General features: G+C 37.3%; 4 protein-coding genes across 4 annotated transcripts; all 4 read right to left on the minus strand.

Annotated features, from left to right (window-relative positions):
* Positions 1 to 60: 60 nt before the first annotated feature.
* LOC136801570 (microtubule-associated protein 6-like) lies at positions 61 to 1,914 on the minus strand. The gene is made up of 2 exons (XM_067058204.1): positions 1,060 to 1,914; positions 61 to 804 (listed from the first exon to the last, which is right to left on the minus strand). Exons 1-2 carry the CDS (start codon positions 1,912 to 1,914, stop codon positions 61 to 63), a joined length of 1,599 nt encoding a protein of 532 aa, XP_066914305.1.
* Positions 1,915 to 2,823: 909 nt separating this feature from the next.
* LOC136801571 (uncharacterized) lies at positions 2,824 to 18,382 on the minus strand. Its single transcript, XM_067058206.1, has 13 exons — positions 18,303 to 18,382; positions 17,961 to 18,020; positions 17,269 to 17,355; positions 16,715 to 16,917; positions 15,598 to 15,735; positions 15,158 to 15,172; positions 14,444 to 14,788; positions 13,537 to 13,817; positions 12,033 to 12,272; positions 8,336 to 10,176; positions 5,454 to 7,583; positions 2,965 to 4,159; positions 2,824 to 2,830 (listed from the first exon to the last, which is right to left on the minus strand). Exons 2-13 carry the CDS (start codon positions 17,998 to 18,000, stop codon positions 2,824 to 2,826), a joined length of 6,522 nt encoding a protein of 2,173 aa, XP_066914307.1. The 5' UTR covers positions 18,001 to 18,020; positions 18,303 to 18,382.
* A 940-nt stretch (positions 18,383 to 19,322) lies between these two features.
* LOC136801572 (uncharacterized) lies at positions 19,323 to 21,368 on the minus strand. The gene is made up of 4 exons (XM_067058207.1): positions 21,244 to 21,368; positions 20,460 to 20,815; positions 19,929 to 20,274; positions 19,323 to 19,843 (listed from the first exon to the last, which is right to left on the minus strand). The coding sequence occupies exons 1-4, from the start codon at positions 21,281 to 21,283 to the stop codon at positions 19,323 to 19,325; spliced, it is 1,263 nt and encodes a 420-aa protein (XP_066914308.1). The 5' UTR covers positions 21,284 to 21,368.
* Positions 21,369 to 21,386: 18 nt separating this feature from the next.
* LOC136801551 (E2F-associated phosphoprotein-like) lies at positions 21,387 to 23,285 on the minus strand. The gene is made up of 5 exons (XM_067058190.1): positions 23,031 to 23,285; positions 22,749 to 22,825; positions 22,393 to 22,548; positions 22,055 to 22,148; positions 21,387 to 21,831 (listed from the first exon to the last, which is right to left on the minus strand). Exons 1-5 carry the CDS (start codon positions 23,114 to 23,116, stop codon positions 21,549 to 21,551), a joined length of 696 nt encoding a protein of 231 aa, XP_066914291.1. The 5' UTR covers positions 23,117 to 23,285; the 3' UTR covers positions 21,387 to 21,548.

Genomic DNA, 23,285 nt, shown 5'->3' on the forward strand with positions numbered 1-23,285 from the left:
AGGAAGTCGGAGCAATGTTTAGTTCGCTCGGATTTGAGGTTTTGGCATTGTCGGGTATCTTTATATTAGTTGTCCAGAAATTGCTAGATTCAATTTGAACAGGTATCGGTAGATTGTCGGGTAGCTTCGTATCAGCTGTCTGGAGCTTGTTGGATTCAATTTGAACAGGTGTCGGGAGATTGTTGGATTCAATTTGAACAGGTGTCGGGAGCTTGTTGGATTCAATTTGAACAGGGTCGGGAGCTTGTTTGATTCAATTTGAACAGGTGTCGGGAGCTTGTTGGATTCAATTTGAGCAGGTGTCGGGAGATTGTTGGATTCAATTTGAACAGGTGTCGGGAGATTGTTGGATTCAATTTGAACAGGTGTCGGGAGCTTGTTGGATTCAATTTGAACAGGTGTCGGGAGCTTGTTGGATTCAATTTGAGCAGGTGTCGGGAGATTGTTGGATTCAATTTGAACAGGTGTCGGGAGATTGTTGGATTCAATTTGAACAGGTGTCGGGAGCTTGTTGGATTCAATTTGAGCAGGTGTCGGGAGATTGTTGGATTCAATTTGAACAGGTGTCGGGAGCTTGTTGGGTTCAATTTGAGCAGGTGTCGGGAGATGTTTGGATTCAATTTGAACAGGTGTCGGGAGATTGTTGGATTCAATTTGAACAGGTGTCGGGAGCTTGTTGGATTCAATTTGAGCAGGTGTCGGGAGATTGTTGGATTCAATTTGAACAGGTGTCGGGAGCTTGTTGGGTTCAATTTGAGCAGGTGTCGGGAGATTGTTGGATTCAATTTGAACAGGTGTCGGGAGCTTGTTGGGTTCAATTTGAGCAGGTGTCGGGAGATTGTTGGATTCAATTTGAACAGGTGTCGGGAGATTGTTGGATTCAATTTGAACAGGTGTCGGGAGATTGTTGGATTCAATTTGAACAGGTGTCGGAGATTGTTGGATTCAATTGAACAGGTGTCGGGAGATGTTGGATTCAATTTGAACAGGTGTCGGGAGATTGTTGGATTCAATTTGAACAGGTGTCGGGAGATTGTTGGATTCAATTTGAACAGTTACCAGTAAATTGCCGGGTTGCTTCGTAGCAATCGATTCTTTGATTGGCAAGCCTGTATCTCCAGATTCAACATTGACTTCCAACGATGATGAGCAGACTATTGATGAAGGCTGTTGAATTGCTACGGCGGTCGATGTTGCAATTTCGGCAGCAACCTCTTTGTTGTCCACGATCTCTTCCCTGGCAGGCGATTCTTGAGTCGAACCTCTTGTTGATTGCAACTTCTCTGTCTCAGATAAAAATTTCAGGATTAGGTCTCTTTTACGTAGAGATGTCGAGTCTTTTTGTGGTGAAGACTTTGCAAAGGTAGACATCGTTGTCTTGTTGTCAACTGAGGACAGTTCAGGTTTTGAAACATCGATTGGAGTGGTCTTCATTGTTGAGGATATCGTGTGTGTTGTAGAAATGGTCGTCGCGATTGAAACAAGTTTAGCTGGCTTTGCAGTAAGAAGCAAGGGCTGTGACTGAGCTTCTATCGTCGTTGTGTTTGACGTTGCGATGTTTTTTGGAGTGGAAGATGCAATGACAGATGAAATCATTTTTAGCTGCTCCGCTGTCAAACTCAAAGGCTGTGTGTGAGTTGCAGAAGGGGTCGCTTGGGTGTGAATTAAAGGTGAAAATATGGTATTATTGGTGGTCCCTGGTGGCACAACCTTGATTTGTTTTGCGCTCAAAAACAAAGGTTGGGTGTAAGTGACCAGTGCTGTTGGACACGTGGTCTTGAAATAGACAGGTGTACTCTGCGCATGCGTTGTAGGGGCAAAAATCGTAGAGTTTGTTGTCACTTTTGCCGTCAGCATTTTCAATTGTTCAGCAGTCAGAACCAAAGGTGTTGTAGGTGCAAAACTGCTCGCCATTTGAGACTGGGATGTTGTGATTGTCTTTGAAACAGGAAGTGACGTCACTGGCTGTGTTACCAATGTCATGGAAACGGGTGGTGTGATAGCGTCCAGAGGCGTTGAGTTCCGAAGGGGATTGCTGGACACTGTATATGGCTGTTGATCGTTTGGCGCGGACGAAAGTTGCTGACTCAGGTTAGCGGTGGTCGTTGTTGCGGTTGTTGCAACAGAAGTGCTCGAGTTGACTTGATCTGACAACATTGGTGGTGATCTTTTGACATTGTCAGGTGGACACGTCAATTTCCCTGAAAATGAAAAGATTTATTATGAGAAACAAAGGCTCCCATGAATCTAAGAACATTACCGTATTAAAGCTCCTCCTTCGAGGAAAAAAATTCAATAATAATTGAGCTGACCTTATGTTCTGAAAAGGACCATTCACGAGCCTGAGTGAGAGACAGTTCTTAGCCTGGAAGCGCATTATCTTCAACCGCAATGTAGCTAACTCTCGCCAGGAAAGATGACATCCAAAAAAAACGATCCCTTAAGCAAATCGAAAGTTTGCTACCATTATGGTGAAAATTTAGTAACTTGACAAAACATGAAAAACCCCTTATTCATGATATGCACCACTGGAGAGCCTTCTGAAAACTTTTAAATTTTCCACCATATACGTCACTTAAAGAATAGAAAAAGTATTGGGTGGAAATTTTTGAAAAAAGTCTCTCCAGTGGTGCATAACATGATTTGCATCTCTAACATTTGATCTTCCTTGGCAATTCCGCAATGTGAAAAGTATAATAATAATAAAGATTCACTTACTCACCTTCAGATTCAGATTTGATTGAAAATGAAGATGTGATTGGTTGAGAATTCGATGATGTCGTTGCAGTGCTACGAACAGAAGTTGATGATACCATTGCAGTGTTATAAGCTGCTGGTGACGATAACATAGGGGAAGCGGTCGCATTGCTTGTATCAAAACTGGTTGGGATAGCGTTGACGCAACAAGAAAGATTTAATAAAATATTGTAAGCTGCCAAAGTCTGATGACTTGAAGAATCGGACTCTTTCGTTGATGTGTTATCCTCCGTAACCGAAACATCTGTTTGAGCGTTTGGATTAGAGGCTGTTTGATGTTTATGTAACAATGCAGGGATAGACGGAGGGTTCTGTTCGTTTAGAGCGATGAGATTTTGAGAAACCTTGAGGGTAGCTTCTCCGTCTACAGTAATACATTTCTGCAACGGGGCGATCTGTTTGTTTGGGGCGATGGGAATTCGAGAAACTTTGACGCCGGATTCTTTGGCCAGAGTAGAACATTTCCTCAACACTTCTTGCTGACGATTCCTCTCACGATGCAAGAGTAAAACTTTCCGTTGAAGATACTTTGTTCGTTGCTGTGTTTCATCCGCTTGTTTGTGGAAAGATATGAATTGTTTGATGTAATCTTTCCTGACCAGAGTTAGTTGGGCATTATCCACATCCCCTTGTTGGGTGTACCTTTGGATTCCCTTTAAAGTAGATTTCAACTTGTTTGCTGTTGGCTGGAGTTGACGAATTTGTTGCTCGTTTTCCCTAGCCTCGTTGTGGAGCGATTGAATGTCCTTGCGGGGGGTTCGATAGCCTATTGGTTGAGTGATCATATTTTTGAATGTTTTCTGTAAGATAATGGAAGCGTCAAGGTCGATGGATAATTGCTTTTGTAACATTTTGAGTTTTTCCACGTTTCGATGATCGAAATACACCTCTATCGAGTCTTCTTTTGGTTCAAGATTCCTTGACGTGGGTACAAAGGAACTGGAATGTAACCTCTTGTGTTGCACCAATATCTGTCGCTGGAGTAAAGAAGACCGATTTTGTAGAACTTCAATCTCTTTTCGACACGAATCAAGTTTTGCTTCGAAATCATCCTTCAAAGCTTGATATTCTTTATTGAGTTTTCGGGTTTTTTTACTGAGTTTTCGCGGTTTCTTACTGAGTTTACGCAATTTTTCATCGAGTTTTCGGAAACTCTCTTCAAGTTTAGTGGACGATAAAAGGAGTTTCTTGACCCTACAACTTTGATCTAAAGCACTTTCTTGGAAACCTCGCGCGATGGAAATGTCTTTACAGTTGGAGGTTTTCGCCATGTTGAGAGCAAGTGTTTGTTGAAGTTGAGCGACTTCTGAGATGTGTTGCAACTGTTGCTTGAATAGCGCAATCTGATCGCCATCATTCCTTGCCATGCTTTTGTGACGATCGTTTACTGCTGCCAATGTACCTTGAAAACAGAAATTTTGTAAAGTTACTTAATTTGGTGGATGACACAAAGAATATTCAAACAGAATTCAATTTGACGGTTGGCTAGAAATATCTTTTTTTTAAGCTTGAGTAGCTCGGTTCGTTAGGCGTACGCCTTGCAATGCAAGGGTGAATCACGGTACAGGATCCAACCCTAGTGGCTGCTACTGAAATCTCACTAATGTTCTCATGGGAAGATGATAAATGAGAAAGTTAGTGTGATACCGGGTGCACCACAAAAAAGTTTCTCTCTTTAAAACTAATTTTCCCGAAATCTAAAAATTTTAAAAGAAGCATTCCTATTCCAATTGGGAAGAAAGATAAACTAACTTTTGATGGGTCATTTATTAAATTCGGTTCATTAGATCGAAAGTTATGCTCTATTGAATAAAAAAGTTACTTTCTGAAAATTCTCAAAAACGTTAAAAATCGACCTATTAAATTAAACAGAAGCATAATTACATGATACATCATTATCTTCCTTTCAGTCATTAAAAATGATAATTAGCTGTCTAATTGACCGTTTGTTATATAAAGGAAGATTGAATTTCAATAAAAGGCAGAAGATTCGTCGAAAAAAGCCAAAAAATCTGGTAAAATTTATAAAAATACATCAAATATGGGTTTCGAGGTACATCCAGCCTTACATAGACTTTATCTAGTCTAGAACCAAAAATCTGTGGAAGATTTCGTTAAAAGTAAATTGGAATGATTTTAATGAACATTTTAAACCCTTTCGTTCAATCACTTTCAAAATTTATATGTTTAATTACTGAAAAAGTGGTCTTAATCATGTAAAGCCTCTTGCGATTGCCAATTTTAAAATAAAAATTTAATAGGTCGATTTTTAACGTTTTCAGGCACTTTCTGAAAGTAACTTTTTTATTCAATTGAGCATAACTTTTGATCTAATGAATTGAATTTAATAAATGACCCATCAAAATTTAAGTTTATCTTTCTTCTTTATGATGGAATAGGAATTGTTGTTTCTTAATTCTTAGATTTCCAAAAAATCAGTTTCAAAGAGAGAAACTTTTTTGTGGCGCACCCGGTATTTTCGACCGAAATTCGTCGTGAAAAACCTGTTTACAAATTAAACGGCATTAAATTCGGAAAATGCATATAATGTGGGAAAAGTCTTAGTGTTTTCTGGAATTTTATTAGCTTCTTCAGATATATAGTTTTTTTGGCGTGAATACATTATAATTTGACAATGAATACAATTTTGGTGGACACTAAGTCTCAGAATTAGCAATTTTATTAACTATTCTTACCATTCGAGGGACCTTCGTTGAAAAGTTTTTGAATCTCAACTGCGTCTTTATGAAGGTTTGTCGAAGTCGCAGTAGAGATGTTTTTATTGCCATTCGAATTGTCTTCTTGCTGTCGATGGATCGTCATTGGAGTTGCAGTTGTTGGAGGACTGGACACTAGAATTCGCTTCTTCTCATTGGTGGAGACCATTTTGTTGGACTTTGTTCGCTTGTGCGTGTTATCGACACTTTGAGATGGGTTTAAATTCTTGAGCGGAACATTCTTGGCTGAAATAATTTCATGGAGATCAACTTGTGGTGTTTGCGGTTTTGGTGCAGGCTCCTGATTTATTGGTAGAACTGTACCGGAGAGTACTGGATGTGTCCTTGATTCTTTAGGAGTGCTTTCGGTATGTTTTGTGAGAAGCTTATGAGAATGTTTGAAAGACTTTTTTCTGTGTGTGCGTTCATGGTTCTTCAAAACTCCCAGATCGCAACATATTTTCCCGCACTTGTTGCAAGCGAAAAGATCGGTCAATAACTCTTTCCCACCCTGACCTTTGGGGCGCAACTCTCCTTCACCCTGACTTTTGGGGCGTAACTCTCCTTCACCCTGACTTTGGGGGCGTAACTTTCCTCCACCGTGACTTTTCTCTCGCTCTTGTGTTATGTTTTTCGTTGGATCCGTATCTGTACTTTGATTTGGTACAACCTGGTTTCTATTTGGTGAATCTTTACTTTGATTTGGTTGTACAACCTTGTTTTCATTTGATGAATCTTCTATTTTTTGTGCGGGGTTTTCCTCTTGTTTAGCTGAATTTCTGGCAGTGTTTCTTTGAGTTGGATCGGCATTTTCAGTGGACTTCTGTATTTTGGTTGGTTGATTTTCAGGCTCTTTAAAGGCATCTCCATCTCGATCGGGTGAGGTTTGGGTGTGGTCTTTAGTAACTCTCATCTCTACCGATTGAATGTCGGTTGATTTGGTTGATCTTTCTTTCAAATTTGTTAATCTACCACTGGCTATCAATTTTCCATCATTGGGCGGTAGCTTTTCACCATTGGGCGGCAACTTTCCACCATTTGGCGGCAATTTTTCACCATTGGGCGGTAACTTCCCACCATTGGGCGGTAACTTTCGAAAATGATTGTTGGTGTGAGTTTTCAATTTTTTAATGTTGGGAAAACACTCATAGCAAAGTTCACACTTCACAAAGTTGTGGGATTTCTGTTTGTGTTGTTGAAGGTTGCGGAAACCGAAAAATAGTTTACCACAAACATTACAAGCGAAAGTGTGTTTGTTATTGGTCGGTTGATGATAGGGTTTGTGTCGTCCTTTGGAGATAGGTGTGAAGAGTATGTCTGCCTTCTTGTAGACTGGGACTGGTGGGGCGCTTCGTGGGCGGCAGTGAATCAATTGTGATTCTGATTGTTGTACTGTCTGAAGCGTAGGCGAAAGCGTGTGTCGGTTGCAGTCCTCATTAGCTTCAAAAGACATAATTGGTGGAGTGTCGTCAAGATGATTAATTTGAGATCTTCCATTGAGATTATCGTCAGAAGGTTGTATTTGAGGAGACTTGTTTTGAGGTTGAGAAGAAACATGGCGGAGTGAGAACACTTCAGGGTCAACTTTTTGCAAATATTCTTGTTGTGGAGGAGATATCCATTTCATAACATCCTCTTTTTGTAAGTATTGTACGCTGCCTACATTGTTGGCGTTGGTGTTTGCAACTTGATCGGTGTTGGCAGCTTGAGTGGTGTTTAGTTCTGATACATTAGCATGGTTCGCTTCTGCCCTCCCTGTCTGTAGATGTTGTATGGTATTTGCAGGGTTTGTAATTTGGTGCTTCTTTGGTTGTGAGGTGACAATCCAGCTCTTAACGTCTTCCTTTTGTACATACTGGACATCCTTGTTTGTGAGTTTTCGCTTCTTGAGTTCAGGAGAATTCGAACGGTTGCCATCAATCGTGGAATGAGTTTTTCTCATTGTTGCCGGATTGTTTGGCTCAAGTGCTGTTAAGGGTACCGATAGTGTGCTCAATGTCTTGGAGGAGTTTGGTTGGCGGCTATGTTGTCTATGGATTGACAAAGGTCTGCTGTTGATGGTTGTGGTGGAGGAATCTCGCAATGTTGTGGTTGTCTGATTGGTTGGTGCTGAAAATTTCAAAGCAATTGAGATGCATTATGTCATCAGAATCAAAAATTGTCTAAAGCTCCAATTAGACGAGTAGCTCTTTGTGATCAGAAGGGTCATATTTATTCAAATAATTGTTGTTATATTGTACTACTGTCTCTAAATAGTTCTTTAAAGTTCGTGATCCCTTCAAAACCCTTCCTCAAGTGAATGGTGGATGCTTTGAGTAGAAAAAGTAGAAAACCTCTTATAAGTGTCAACATTTGTAAGCTTTCATTTCGCTAAATTTGTGTAGTAAAAATGATTGATAAAATGAAACCAAGAGCCTTTAAAGCGGAGAGGGCAGAGGGACTGCGTTGATATTCTGGTAAAGATTTTTATTGAAGCGATATAGTTACGTCAATATAATAAAGCTATTCGAATGCACTCCACCACAGAGACTTGAGAAAATGTCTCAGGAGTTTCTGCGGAAATTTGCTTAGTTTGATTTAGTTATGGCGTAAAAATGCCGTGTGCCGAGAACAAATCTAGATTTAGTTATGGCGTGCACAAATCAACAAATCTTCCTTGTAAATTCATTCCCAGTTCCCTAAAAAGCCGACCACACCGCTAAGGGTTGATGCAGCGCTAAATTCTAGAAATTAACCGTCAGATATGATATTGTCTAGGGTACCCTAACAAGTTGTGCGTCCCGTACCAAGAAACGTTTTTCTAAAGAAGGGGCGTTTGTTCGAAATAATACGGTACTTGATTGCGAGAAATGTTAACATACCTTCTCTTATTTTCAGTGCATTAGCTGAAAAAGTTCGATGATTGGTCAACTTGATGTCTGATGTTGTAGTTTTCGCATCTTCAGTTGAATGAGTTTGAGGGATGTTGGCTGCAGAGTGTTGTTGGATGCTCTGAGATTGTTTCTTCTGGAAAGTTTTGAGGAACGTTTCAACTCCTTGGATCGTTGCAGATCTATATTGATGTCTGACCTCGTCACGTGACCGTTCTTTGTCTTCGTGTATTGGAGTTGATGGAGACGGGGCGCTTTGTTGGGGCGGATGTTGGTCCTTACAGCTTAGTGGATCTTTGTGGGTTAAATGTCCCTGTTTCTCTTGTGTGGTACGGTTGGTATACTTCACATTCGATTGTTGCTCTTTACAGTTTAGTGAGTCTTTGTGGGTATGTCCCTGTTTCTTTTGTGTGGTACAATCAGGGTTCGTAGAACTCAAGGGTTGCATCGTAGAAGTTTGTGCTTCTTCGTCGAGTAGATCATCGATCACGAGAAGGTCATCACTGTCGCTGTCAGCCGAATGATGTTCGATGGCTTTGAAAAGGGAACCGTGAGAAGATTTATTTGAAGTGAAAGCATCCTTTGTAGCCAGGAATGATTCAGTGTAAGCATTGTATTGAGCAGAATTTGAGGAAGGCGACGAGACGGGGTTTCCAGGATGGGTTTTTGCTGCCAGTGTAGAATTATTTAGGTATTGATCCGCTTGTCGAGTTGAGCCACTGAGTTGCTTCATTGCATCAATAACTTGAATTATTTTAACATCTCTTGAAGAGTCAAGTCTGTTGGTTGTTGAGGAATCGACATCTTTGCCACGTGAATCATCCAGAGGTGATGAAGTCCTTTGCGAAAGGTTTGTTATTGATTTAACGTCTTTTATGGTAAAGTTAACTTCATCCTGATCAGAAAGTGTTGAATGTGGAAACTTCGCAACAGATTCCACTTTTTCGATTCTCAGATCACAAAGAGTGTCCTGATCAGTCAATGTCGTTTCTGGGAACGATATCTCGATGTCTTGATCTGGAGGAACACGTGTTGATTCACAGTCTGGAGCCTGGTAAGAGGTCTCCGGTGTCTCTGGAAGAGAGTGTTTGGTGATAGCTTCGTTCTGAATTCCAAGTTGTTCTCCATGAAGTTTTGTAGCGTTTAAGGGATGCAGAGGGATGGAGTTCTTTGTAACAAAGGCTAACAAGTTTGGTATCGATGAATGGTCATTATCGGATGTTCCAATGCTATTGAAAGTTGATGTCACATGAGTTGACGTCACAAGAGATGAAGTCACATGAGCTGAGGTCACATTGCCATGGATACATGTCGTGGTAACTGCTTGAGACTTACTGCCAATATTGATTCTATCTGAAGTGACAAGGGGAAGCAATTCTGTGTTTACAGTTGTTTTGTCTTTGGTTGCCACGATTACAGATGGTCCATTGGTCAAATCGGGACGACCAGATATTAGGCTTTTGACCGAGGTTTCAACGATATCTGGGCTTGGTGTTCGATCATTTGAAATTTTCATTTCACTTGTAAGGTGACTTTTTGATGAGGTTTCAAGTGCCATCGAACTGATATTTTCGCTTGAAGGAGGATTTCTTGATAAGGTTTCAAGTGACATCGAACTGTTCATTTCGCTTGAAGGAGGATTTTTTGAAGAAGTTTCAAGTGCTATCGATTTGACGTTTTCAATCTTGAGATGACAGACCGAATCATGCGCTTCGTTGATGGCTGTCGATGTGAATGAGTCTTGAGTTGATGGTGATGCGCACGCCTCTGTTTTTTCAGGAGGTTTGGACACCACGTGACTTTCTTTTGTTGTAGGAGTGAACCAAACGATACTGAAAAAAAGAATAGCATATTTGCGTTATATTTTACAAAGTAGTGAAATAATAGCAATGCGCTCTTCCAGAAAATGTCCGTACCCATGCACGTGGGGTCGGAGAATATAGTGTCCGGGGGTAGTGAAAAATCTACAAATTTTCCTTGTCCGGGGGATAAATTTTCTCTGTTTTGGGTTAATTTTAATTTTGAATGTCCAGGGGTCAACTGATGCTTGTCTGAGGGGTTAGACCTGCTGTCCGGGGGGTCAAAAGTCAATTTCCAAGAATGTTATATTCTTCACCCCCTATATTCAAATTTTTTCTGGAAAAGCCCAATATGGACAATTATATTCAGCGTAATGTAACGCGCAACTAAAGTTAGCAGTCATAGGTTGTTCACTGACCGGTTCATACCAAAAAATACCAAAATTATAAGAGATGCAATCCACGGAAGAGTGGTCCACCAACGTAGTACCTTCAGATAGATAGCTATCGAAAGAGGAGCCTTCAATCCACCGCTCACCTCTTGTTATCAGATAATGAATTGTAATGTTGTTTCGCCAACGCTTAAGCTCTAAAGGATTGGGTCAATCTCCCATCGGCCGTTTATTTCGCGCGTCCTGGTTAAACTGCTTTTAACAACACTAAAATTTGAGTCCAATTCTCAGAGCCAACAAAAGAAGTTGTTTTATCGCTGAGAAAAGTTTTACAATTTTCTTGCGAAATTGAGTGTGACCACCGAGACAAAAGGCGTGTTTGATTAGCAGAATCTTATCGACGATTCTTTTGGTTGGAAATTTTGAAACTTTCGAATTATTAGCTCTGAAGACCATGCTATTTATTTTGCCGTCAGCTCAGGGGGGGGGTCATGCAGTTATTATATAAACACTATGACAATTACTACCGTGGTGGTATATAAACCAAAATTTGGGAAAACAGTTACTCCACCAGTGGACTAACTGCAACATGGGTGGTGCCTAAGCCCAAAATTGTCGATTTTGGTAGGATATGGTGTACTGTGAGCACATTTTTTAATTTTTCACTTAAAATTTTAGGTTTTTAAAAATTCCGGAAGCAAAAAAATTCAAAACATTTTTTCAAAAGTCAAAAAAAAATCACAAAATTTTTTCTTTAATCAAGGCATGAAAGATATTTTAACAAACTTGCAAAATGATTGAGATATTTAACTCTTGAACGGTCGTTAATAAGACGTAGCCAGTAAAATGGTATCAAAAATGAGGAATTCAGTGAAAAAATTGCCAAATTTGGCATTTTTGGGGGTGGTATACACCAATTTTGAGGGTAAAATCAGTTAGTACACTATGGAATAACTGCAAGGGTGGTGGTGTCTGTAGAAAATGTCCAAAATTGCAGTTACTCCACATAGTGTCAAGGAGTAACTGCAAGACCCCCCCCCCTGGTCAGCTTATAAATACAGTAGAGTCTCAGTAACTCGAACACGCACGGGAAACTTGTTAGAGTTTTTTCGAGTTATGGAAAAAGGTTTTTAAAGCATCGTTAACTGCAGGGACGAGTTATCCGAGTTAAGGAAATATTACAGTTCAAGTGAAAGAGACTTTTATGTGAGAAATCATATCATGGATCTTCGGGCTATGAAACTAAGAGCATGCGTGTCTGTCTGTCTGCGACCCGAAGGCTCCTCTTTCGATAGCCATCTATCCAAAGGCGGCACTTTTTCTCCCTTGATTGGTCCATTTGCCTTTGAACTTTCTCTTAATTACTGAGCAGCGAGCTGAGAGTCATCAAGTACCATTTTTCTTTGGGATGGGGACGAGGATTGAACCCATCACCTTGAGCACCGTAGTCTGACACACTACCACTGCACTACGGTGGATACTTGAAAATTATCTTACTTGTTCGCTTGTGTTTGAGCAGGTGTATTTGTTGCATTGACGATGATCTGTGTTTCGCCGTTCGGTCGTTTAAACTTTGCTATGGTTTTGTAAACACCTTCGATGGGACTTTTGTGAAGTTGAAACAGTTGGGCAGCAGAGACGGGGATTGGTTGATTTAGCTGAACCGGTCGTGTATTGGAAATCGGCAGTTTGACTACTGTAGTACCCGTTGATTTTTCATCCTGTCGTTTCTTGATCCTAGAAAAACAAGTAATACTTTAATGGACCTACCTATTTATAAAACGAATAATTAGAATTTAATGGAAGTAATGTATAATTTTGGGCATTGCCATTTTACATCATTGTGCGAAAAATCATGAAAATCTGTCGAGTATAAGTTGAAAAAATGAAGGAAACCGTTTTACGCCGGTTTTCGCCTGTTCCGGCGATTTCTAAGGAGTTCCGGATTCAAAGGATGATTTTTTTGGAAATCAAACAATGCTAAGTTTTGGGCATCATCATAAAGAACATTTTTCTGTAAAGAAAAAATTAAATAAGTTGAAAAAATGTGACGGAAATGTGAAAAAAACGACGATTTCCGGCACATTTCCGGTTCTACAGACCGGAAAAAATTTTTTTCGGCAAACGGTTTTCGACACCTTTTCGGCAGTACTAATGTGCATCTATGTGCAAAAAATCGCAAAAAACTAATGATAAAATCTCGAGAAAATCTCAAAAAACCGCTTTTTTCGGGACATTTCCGGTTCTACCGGCCGGAAAAATTTTTTTTTCGAAAATCGGGCTCCGTCACATTCGAGGGTTTATAGTAATGCACCTTTGTGCAAAAAATCAGAAAAATTGAATGAGCCAATCTCGAGAAAAGTTGGTAACTAACTAACTAACTAACTAACTAACTAACTAACTAACGAACACGGGTTAATTTATAGGACCTCCACCCCACCGGGGTAGGTCCAAAAAGTGATACTTAGACTAGCAAATTTCAAATTAACGTAAAATCTTACTTTAGGGCTTACGAAAAACCGTTCATAAGCTTTTTACATGTGCGAGCTTTTTTCACATGTATGCAAAATCTTACTGAAGATCTTACGGAAAATTGTTCGCAAGGCTGTCTTTTTGGAACTTCCCCGATATTACGTAAAGTTTTTATTGAAGCTTTTTTCACATGTACGTAGAATTTCAATCAAAACCTTCAGGGATGGGGAATTTCCCTAAGCTTACATATAGTAAGGCAGTAAAGCTTTTTCACATGTACGTAGAGTCTTGGTTTACAAAGTAAATTAGCACATATTATTCTTGAGACTTTGGTGAATAATGCAGAAACAGAAGGGACGGAAAAACCTTTTTATATACTTCATATATTTTGTCGAGACAGAAGAGTTTTTGACACAAAACATTGCGTCTTGTAAGACTGAATTGCCAATTATGGTAGAAAAAGGTTGTGATTGGTCAAGGTGATGTTTGAAGGAGAAAGGTTTAAGTCTACAATATTAATAAAACTCACCCTTCTTCTTCATTGTGGGGTATATATTCAGCCGTTCCTTCTGTTGATTTGATGACGTCATCAGGGTTAAAGATGACCACATTTTTTGGTTGCTCATACCAACAGATATTCCGTTCAGAAAAAGAGGTACTCCCGCTATTTCTCGCAACCTTCTTTTTGATTGGTTCTCCGTAAGTATTGTATTCCCAGACCTCTTTCGGTGCCGTGTCTTTTGAAAGTGATCTTATTATTTGTGAAGGCTTTGATTTCGACGCAATTGTTTGTTTGGTCACTGCTTTATCCTGAAAGAACCGAATGAAAGTTGTGATGAATTTTTCATATTTTCATACTTTGAGCTCAACTTTTGCAAGAATATATTGCAGCATGAACCTGAGAAACAATCAAGGAAGATTGACAGGTTCGATGTTATATACGTGGATCTCCCAGTAATCTAGGACTTTTTGACTTTTTTGATTATTTTTATTTTTTAAGTAATACATGACAAGCCAACTCGGCTCTCTATAAACTGAGCTGAACATGAAATGGAGTGGAGACCCTGGAAACTAATAAACTTCTGTTATCACAACTCTTGGTGTGCACGATCGGCGATCATCACAAGATGACATGTATCAATTTGGAATCCTATGATGCTAGTCTCATGTTGATTATAGCCGAAATTATGGGCATCCCTCTCGGTCATGGTTTCTTAAATCAACGGGGCGATGAATTTATCTCAATTCATAATATAAACCATTGCAATGTCTTCTGACATTACATCACGGGCTCAACAGCTGATTGGTTGCAAGTGACGTTAAATCAGTCAATACATCACTTTCGACCAATCAGCTGGGTCCGTGGAAGACATTGCAATGGTGCATATCATGAATAGGAGGACAAATAAAACTCAATAAAGGTCAATACTGTGTACCTTGTATGATTTGAACTTTCTCCAATTCTTTTCTCTCAGTTCATTCTTTGCCTTAAACAACGATGACAAAATGTCAACATCTAGCCTCCTACATTTCCAACAAATCTGTGATAAAACGATAGAAATGTTTTTCGGTTCATAACAATTGTTTTCAATGATAGGAATGGCTTTTTCGATCGGCTGTTTGTTTGGGCAGCACACATCTTTCGGTGTTCCATGCAAGAGATCTAACTTGACCAGATTTTCGATGACTTTTAATGATAGCCGGGAGGCTTGCAATGCGAGGTCTTCCGATGACTTCTTTTCCTTCAGTACAATCTCTTTCGCTTTCTTTAGAACGATGACCTGTAAAAAAAGTTCACATTCTACTATCAAGCTCTAAATTCTATGACCACTTTATTGGTGGTCTATAACGCGTCTATTTACTTAGAATATAATATTATTTCTAATCAGGGCAAAGACCCTCCAAGGAGGGAAACGCCCTTAAACTCAACATCACATTTGTTGTTGTATTAATTGAAAGCAAATAGGACATTACATCGGAATCAAGGTAAAATAAGATATTGATTTTTTGCAAATTGGTAAGTGTGATGCCAAAAATATCTAACAATTATTTGACTTGTTACCTTCCTAAATCCTGAAGATAAAGGAAGGCTTCATCTGCATGACAGCCAAACCTAATTTATCTTGATTCTAAAAGAAAAAAATCGTTACCTTTGGCGTTTTGTCCTGAAAAGTAGAGAAAAAAGAAAAACGCGTGTTAAAATACAATGAGTGAATATCAATAACTAATAAACATAGGGGAATTGATTACTTTGCTTAACCCTTCATTGTTATTCATGATTTTAAACAGATCTCTCAAGATGAAAAGTTTATTCTTAGAAGAAAGGGTGTCTCAGATTTCCCATAGAAGTGTGTCCAGTTTTGAAGTTGACTAGTCCGCCATGCTGTTTTCTAATTTACCTTAGATTATTATTAAAACATTCGAAACGCGCTGTTAACGACCAGAATTGAAAATAAGATGGCGATCCATTCAGCTCTAAAACTGGGAACGTTTCCTTTTACATGAAAAGCCCGATCCAGAGATTTGTGGTATGTGCACATTCTAAAGAGATCTGGATTCTTTGTGTTCAGATCAGGGAATTGAAAATTACCTTGAGGTAATCCCTGCTACTGTCCCCTTCCACAGTATCTTCATCAATAACAAGTTGTCGCAATTCCACAAACATACCGCTCATCTGTCGGCGACGTTGTCTTTCCATTTGATTGTGTTTTGTCAACTGATCTTCATCCTGCAAAACAATATTTCATATAATTCCGCGTGCAGTCAAAGTAGAATTTTTCGCCTGAGACAGAAATGGATTTTACACAGCAAATCAGCACATTGTCTTGAGATGCTGTTGAGTTATGCAGAATTTGGAGACCGTAAAACCTCTTCATGAACTCCACTGAGACAGAAATCCATCTGATACAGTTTGCAGGTCACTGTTTAAGATGTTTAAGAGCAAAAGAAAAAATATCTAAACTTCTATTTTGGTCACCATCTGTCGTATTAAGATCAAAAGAGTCAACTTTCCCTGAAACTTTGAAGAGCAGGGAAACATGTTTAGAGATGGAGCAAATAAAGACGGTCATGCAAGATCAGGTTATATTGAAGGAAGACTATTCATGATATGCACCATTGCAATGTCTTCGATGGACCTAAAAGCTGATTGGTTGAAAGTGACGCATTGACTGATTTTACGTCAATTACAACTAATCAACCAATCAACCAATCTGAAGACATTACAATGGTGCAGATCACAAATACAGATTTTCCGATTTTCCGATTTTTCGAAAGAAATAGTGGACAGAAGGAAAATTCTCTACAGAATTATTTATTGACTCCTTTGGAGCCAAGTTTTACTGTGTCAAGAGGGAGAAAAGCCTCAACACATGAGAGGAGATAAAGAATATGTATGTGAAGAAAAAGCATTGAAGAGAGTGACCAGCCACCATAAATTAATTTTCAGCTTGATATTTAACCTATTTCACTTGTGTAATATAAATTCATTGCTTCATGTTTTATGTATTGTCTTACTGCGTGGAGATGTGTTAAATTGCTGTGTTAGGTGTGAAACTTGAAGCGATGTAATTATTTTTGACATTAAAATTCTGAAATGAATTTATGGAATGATTCGTACAGCCTGTACCATATTAACACATCAATAGAAAGAGAGTCAAATATAAAAGTGCACCGATTATTAAAAGTCTTAAATGATAACTCCATACCTTCCTGGGGACATTACTGGATGCTTTGATAGAAGAAAGTGAAGGACTTGAGCCTCTTGAAGAACTAGAATCATCATTTGATGTTGCGCGTACTGTCAGATATCGCTGCAAGGGAACTCCATCAGAGTTGGGTATGGTAGATGGCAGATTTTTTTCACGAAATAGTTGGAAGTTGAACGATGATTCGATGTCCACTTCATCACCTACAAATGAAAGATTGTAAATAAGATGAATTAAGCAAACTTCTTCAGCAATTCAATATGGAAACTTTCAATTTCACCTATAGTCAAAGCTTCAACCTATTTCTAACCCATTCTAAAGTTTTCAAAATTTATTTTCAAAATTTTAAAACCCACCCATCGTAATTATCCCATTCTACATGATCAAATTTTGATCAAGGTGTTAAGGTGTAATATTTTAAGGTACCCAAATAATAATTTAATTTGTTTATGTAGAATCTAACGATTGAAACCAATACAATGCGAAGAAACACAATATCAAAGCCATGGCAAACTCAACAGTGTTGCCACACACAAAAAAAAGTAATGACAAACCAGATGAGAGAGTATCTACATTGATGTCATCTCCTTCATTCTCCACATTCTTCATCAACATCAAGTCACCACACCCTTCCATCACCTCTGTAGATAAAACTTGCACATTAAATTTAAAAAGCTTTGACATCACACCATAGACCCAACGGTTGGAAGTGACGTAAAATCAGTCAACACGTCCCTTGCAACCAATCAGATGTTGGATCTGTGATGTAATGTTAGGAGACATTTTATTATTGCATTTCCGCCATCATGGAAGCAACTGTTCGATTTGCGTAAGGGTTCACTTCTACAGATTCGAACGTTTGCTTCCATAATGGCGGATGTTACACCTAAACAAAACATGAAAATCTCTAAAAAGTAATGTTTTTGTATTCAAAGTAGTAGGGAATGGATCAACTGGGTATTACAGCTGTTTAGTAGACACTAGCTATGGAGGGAGGAATCATTGTTTATCCAACCTAGGTTCTTCTGGACCTACACGGAGGGCTGGTGATAGTAAAAACTAGTGACGTGAAACTTTATTTTGAAATATTTCCCCTACTGTACAGAGAGAAAATTAACAAGATATTATCAATCAGATTTGCTCTGCAACACTTTGGATTTAATTTTACTCTATTTCTTTGTAAGGATATTCGAAAGCTTGCGTAGTTCTTTGGCTTATTTCTCAATGAAAGTTCTATTTGTCTTACTATTTTTACTATCATGGTTGTTGTTATTGATCATGAGCATGTTGGACTCAATCCTTCTAACTTCTAAAACAAGAAAAAATTGGATTACAAAAGAAAATGTCTTTTAAACTTCAGCCTAAAAATGAATCCTTATAAAAGAGGTAGCTGATTTCAAGTGTGAAAGTTTGTAGTTTAAATTTCACATATAATTACAAGGGTTGACCTATGATAGGGTAATATACTAAAATTGTATACTTTTAAAAACATCAAGAAAATATTTACCAACACTTCTACGCCATTAGTATAAGAATAGGAAGAATTATTGGTCAACTCATAACATAGTTGAAATGGTTCTGTTAATACCTGTTTGCAATGTCAGAGAAAAAGCCACTCAATCAAGCCAAACATTTTCAACAAGTCAACAAAACTTGTGCATAATGAAAAGCATTGTTTTCTACTTCAACATGGATGGACTCATATTTGCTTTTATTCTTATTTTTGTGCTGAAAATTGAAAAAATAGGGATGGTCAGTCAATTCAATAACAAATTGAAATATGAATGATCGAAAAAAAGATTTGTTAAAAAGAAATACCAGACGAGAAACAAACTCTATACTATATGTATTCTTAATCCATACTTAATTTTATATTTTATGATCATAATTTTAAATTTTCAAAATCTAATCCTAATTATTCATTTGCCTAATATAAATAAAATTCAAATAAAAATAATTTATAAAAAATATGCATGAGAATCAAAATTTGATAAACTCAAAATAGAATAAAACTGAAAAAACCCACCCACCACAAAAATACTGCGCAACAGACTAAGTACGCAATACTGGTCCAAGTGCATTGTACTGGGCGACCAGGACAAATCATATCATAATGTCATTATTATAATTCTGAGAAATTAAATTTTAATAATTGAAACGGTCTTACAGCCATGCTCCATAATTGACCCCAGAGTTGATTATGAAGTATCAAACCTTGAGAAAACAAAAAGCTCACTTATGCAAAATTTGGGACTTTGAAAATGTCCCAATTTTTTTCAGACGTTGACCTTCCGACCCTAGCTTTTATGAAATAGATTTCTATTACACCGACCGACTGATCCATATTTTTTCTAAAGGTTTTCTTGTAGAACAATAAATTAAATTTGTCTTGCCTAGGTATTTTTTTTTTTAATTTACTTGCATGTTGTACCTATAGTTATGGCGTCTTGTCTGATTAGGTATGAGCAAGCCAATTTCAAAAATCAAAAAAAAGACAAGGTTGAAAGTAGTTTTGAACCCTACTCAAAATCTTTTTAAATTGATTGCACATTGTTTGCAATATTGGTGTAAGAAGGAATTCAATTGCTGATGTATATATAAAAACAGATCAAACCAAAGCTGCAAGTCCATCGTCAATATTGATTCCATTTTCAATTTCGTCTGCATATCTTTCAATGGATTCTGACTTGGAAGGTGCTTGAGCTTCCAAAACTTGTAATGTACTTGGCGTCAAATAAGGATTTCTTTGATAAGGGAGCTGCTGGTTTGGAACGTATAAAAATTTATTATCAATTCGTTTCCTTTTATTTGGTTGAAAAGTAACAGGTTGTACCATATTTGCTTGCGGTTGTATAGGCTGTAGAATTATATGTGTTTGTGGCCGAGGTGGTGGCTGTACAGGATGTAAGATCGTATTTGTATGTGAATGATGTGAATGCTGTGGATAGAGTGGTGCTGCTATTGCCGCTATTTGAGGAGTTGTTGGTGTTATGGAAAGGGCATTTTTGAAAAACATTCCCGTTCTTGAAGGAGAGTTATTAGGTACAGCAACTTCTGAGGGAACCCTCGTGCTAGTAGAGCTTTCCGATACAGCACCTTTGATGGGAGCATGAGAGCTTGTTGCTTTATCTGGTAAAAAAACTATGGTTGGATTGTCATCTGGTGAGAGCATAACGGCTGAAACACTTTCTGGTGCAGACGTGTATTTTAAAACTTGGGTTTTGATAATATAATGCTGTAGACTCATTGATTTTAAGCGTAAGCACTGATAGCACAAATCTCGTAACAGTATTAGTAATGCATTTTAGTAATGCATTTACTAACGCTGAATCAATTTGTTTATTGAACTTCTCATTAAAATGCTTTAAAACATCTTTTAAATAACCATTTGCATTATCATGACAATGGCATGATGTGCCATCCCCTGACTTGCTAACAGCAAGTTTTTGTAATTTAGGAAGAATATTAAAGTCTATTAGTTTTCTCAGTTCAGTCACCAAGAAATTGCGATGTGATGTTTCGGTGTTGATCACGTTTCTGGCTACATTCAATACATCACTCTAAAAATGAGAAAGGAGTAATTTCTAAAAAGATATTTTTCAGCAGTTGGGAGAAATCAAATAAGGAAAAGTACAATAAGATATTTTCATAACAACATTCTGAATGAAATGTAGAAATAAAACTAGAGTATACTTATTATGTTATATCAGGCCTTTCATCAAGAAAAAAAACTTTGTGCATTCACCTTGTTAATTTTATTGTCCAGCTCAAGAACAGTCATTAAACTGTCAAAATCTGACTTTTCTTTGATTCTGCGATCAGCTTCCTTGTAACGATGTCTATCCTTGCTAGTGAGTTCAGACACTACTACTATTTCTTTTTGCGGCTTTGGTGTTCTTCTTTTGGGTGCTTTATGGATGAACGAAATCTTTTCAGTTGATTGGACTTCAACATTACGTACTAGATCAAGATTGTCTTTCATTGATTGAGGTAATGTTTCAGTTGAGATTAGCTTTTCTGCCACTTTCAGTTTGGTTGCAATTTTATATTCAGTACGTTTGTTATGCCCATTTGCAGGGAGAATGGATACAGGGTTTTGCACTAGAGAAAAATAATCAACTGGAATTAGAAAGAATAATGAAATTGAGGTGAAAGCAGGTTAGCAACAGAAAAGGCATAAGAGCTTTAATTACAAACTGTGTCTTCAATCAAGTGAAAAGTTTTTTTTCATTATTTAATTGCAAACGGCAAGCACCCATAGCATCACACAAGATAATGGACAGTAAGCACGATTCTTACAGAGTAAACAAGGGATTGCGTACAATATCAGTATATCAATTCATAAAAGGCTATTAGGACAGTGGTATTTTAGTGAAGCTATGACTAAAAGGCAAACTTAAAATTTGACATATAAATTTTTGATTCTAATGTTTTGGTTCACATAAAAAGGGATGTCAAACATTTGGTTCACATAAAAAAGGCTGTCAATTGAGCAGTGGCCTTGAAAAAATAATGAACAATATCTATACCTGCATTTGCTTTAGTGTCAGGAAGAACTTGCTGGTGCATTCCTCAAAAATAAGTAGCTGGATCCTTTTTTAGTGATTTATTTACTATAAAGAAAAGAAACATCAGTGTATATAAGGACAAAAAGAAAGTTTTCAACAAAACCTTGGTTATTTAATTCATCTTTTATGTTTATCTCTAAATAAATATTTACATCTTAAAGTGAAAACAAAATAATTTATGAACTATAAAAAATTGACAAAAATCTATCCATCAAAATTCTCCATGAGGTCGATAAGTTTCAAATTCGACAAGATCTTCTAAAGTGTCAAGACAAGCTTTCAAGAACATTGTGGAAATGATAGATTTCATTTTTATCGTAAACAGCAACTTCAGTCTGACAACAATCACATTTCACGGGATTATAAATCTCAAGGTCCTTATTTAAAATTTCTTCACTGTCTTTTTCAACTGGGACCAACTTCCCTGGCCCTTCTTTTTTCCTTCTCTTTTTAGATTTATTTTTAGTTTCGTATTTGAGTACTTCATCAATGACCACAAAACAGTTCATAACAAACATGGCTCGAAATTGTGTCTTGTAGATGTCATGCCTTAAAAAACAATTGTATAGTAAGTGGTAACTGTTGGCCTGTAAGTCTATTTCCCAATAGGTTGGACATTTTCTGAATTTTCGAAAATAGAGATTGATTCTTTAGCTTTTACTTGTTGGTCTTTTTAAATTGCCTGAAGTAGAAAGCCTAAATTGAAAAACTTATTATAGAAAAATTTTGATATAATCTAAACAAACTAAGTAAGATATTATAATGAACATACCTCTGGCAATCAATACAAACGGTTACCATACATCCAGGACAACTTAAAATGGCGTCACTTTTTGGAGCTTTATGAGCAGAGGAGGTCTCAACACCTGTCAGGAAATCAATCAAATAAATCTCAGTATAATGTTTGTGAAAAAGATTAATCTAACAAAACTAACAAAATTAAACAAAATTAATTGCAAACAATAATGGTCAGCGCATCATTGCAAAACAAACAATTCAATCGATTCTATGATGGGGAAATTTGAGAATTTCCACTTGTATAATTATAAGCATAAATGAACAAGCCAAAACCTTTATATGAATCAGTTTGAATGTCTAATAAAAACAGACCTGATGAAGAATTTTTCTTTCTCTTTCTATCCATCCATTCTTGATTTTGTTTATCTATATCTGCATCATAAAAAAGATCATCTTTTTTTACTGTTTGACCCAACACTATCTTCTCGTCCAGTTGTGAACCACTTGCTGAAGATGATGGAAAATTTCCTGAAAAATTACGCACAAACTTCAAAATTCAAAAACCTTGAAAATCTATTGTAAGAAAGAATATTACAAGAATATGATTAGCAATCTTGATTTTTATCGAACCTATTGGGGTGATCTATTTTGAGAGCGAAAAAACCAATGAACCCACCTCAGAAATTTACTAATAAGATAATCAAAAAAGAATTATACAAGATATGCACCTTTTTCTTTGATGATATCTTTACCAGCTTCAATGGTTAAAAAATAATCAATATCTGCATTTTGTTCCTCGTCTGAGCTAAAAGCAGAAAATAAGAAAATCAAGAAGTCCTTACTTATAAAATTCCCAGAGAAAAATCTTTGCTAAAGGTTAGTTCTTAGAGCTCTTGGATGGTATTCAAAAGTAAACGCTATCTATATATCCTTTCACTTACACATATTAAAGAATCAGATGTATTGATGTTTATCAACCACAAAACTCCCAATTCAAATAACGAAATTACCTGACAGCAGGGCCATCGTCATCACTTTCATTGTCGTGTTCTTCATAATCAAAATGATTGTTTAAATTATCAAAACGGTCATCCATTATTACTAAATTTTTTCCTACTGGTCCAAAAGTCAACTAAAGAAGGCCAAAGAAGAGTTTGAAGAAACCCTATTAAAATTATAATTCCCTTTTAATTTTTTTATTCCTGTAGAAGATGTACGTTCTGTTTTGTTATTAAATGTTCTGGATATTTTTGCCATATAATCTT

This window comes from Clytia hemisphaerica, unplaced genomic scaffold, assembly GCF_902728285.1.
Source record: "Clytia hemisphaerica strain Z4C2 unplaced genomic scaffold, Clytia hemisphaerica genome assembly, whole genome shotgun sequence".
NCBI lineage: Eukaryota > Metazoa > Cnidaria > Hydrozoa > Leptothecata > Clytiidae > Clytia > Clytia hemisphaerica.

What these genes read in the sequence shown, in the direction of transcription:
- LOC136801570 (XM_067058204.1), bottom strand. Translation starts at nt 1,914, where the DNA reads ATGGCGAGCAGTTTTGCACCTACAACACCTTTGGTTCTGACTGCTGAA. An exon ending in AGCAACCCGGCAATTTACTG is followed by an intron (nt 805 to 1,059) that starts GTAACTGTTCAA and finishes GAACCCAACAAG; the next exon opens with CTCCCGACACCTGTTCAAAT.
- LOC136801571 (XM_067058206.1), bottom strand. Translation starts at nt 18,000, where the DNA reads ATGCTCATGATCAATAACAACAACCATGATAGTAAAAATA. An exon ending in GAAAGTTCAAATCATACAAG is followed by an intron (nt 13,818 to 14,443) that starts GTACACAGTATT and finishes CGGTTCTTTCAG; the next exon opens with GATAAAGCAGTGACCAAACA. An exon ending in TGCACTGAAAATAAGAGAAG is followed by an intron (nt 7,584 to 8,335) that starts GTATGTTAACAT and finishes TGAAATTTTCAG; the next exon opens with CACCAACCAATCAGACAACC.
- LOC136801572 (XM_067058207.1), bottom strand. Translation starts at nt 21,283, where the DNA reads ATGCACCAGCAAGTTCTTCCTGACACTAAAGCAAATGCAG. An exon ending in TGGACAATAAAATTAACAAG is followed by an intron (nt 20,275 to 20,459) that starts GTGAATGCACAA and finishes TCTCATTTTTAG; the next exon opens with AGTGATGTATTGAATGTAGC. An exon ending in ATTATATTATCAAAACCCAA is followed by an intron (nt 19,844 to 19,928) that starts GTTTTAAAATAC and finishes TTTTTTTACCAG; the next exon opens with ATAAAGCAACAAGCTCTCAT.
- LOC136801551 (XM_067058190.1), bottom strand. Translation starts at nt 23,116, where the DNA reads ATGGATGACCGTTTTGATAATTTAAACAATCATTTTGATTATGAAGAA. An exon ending in GACGATGGCCCTGCTGTCAG is followed by an intron (nt 22,826 to 23,030) that starts GTAATTTCGTTA and finishes TTCTGCTTTTAG; the next exon opens with CTCAGACGAGGAACAAAATG. An exon ending in AAAGAAAAATTCTTCATCAG is followed by an intron (nt 22,149 to 22,392) that starts GTCTGTTTTTAT and finishes ATTTCCTGACAG; the next exon opens with GTGTTGAGACCTCCTCTGCT.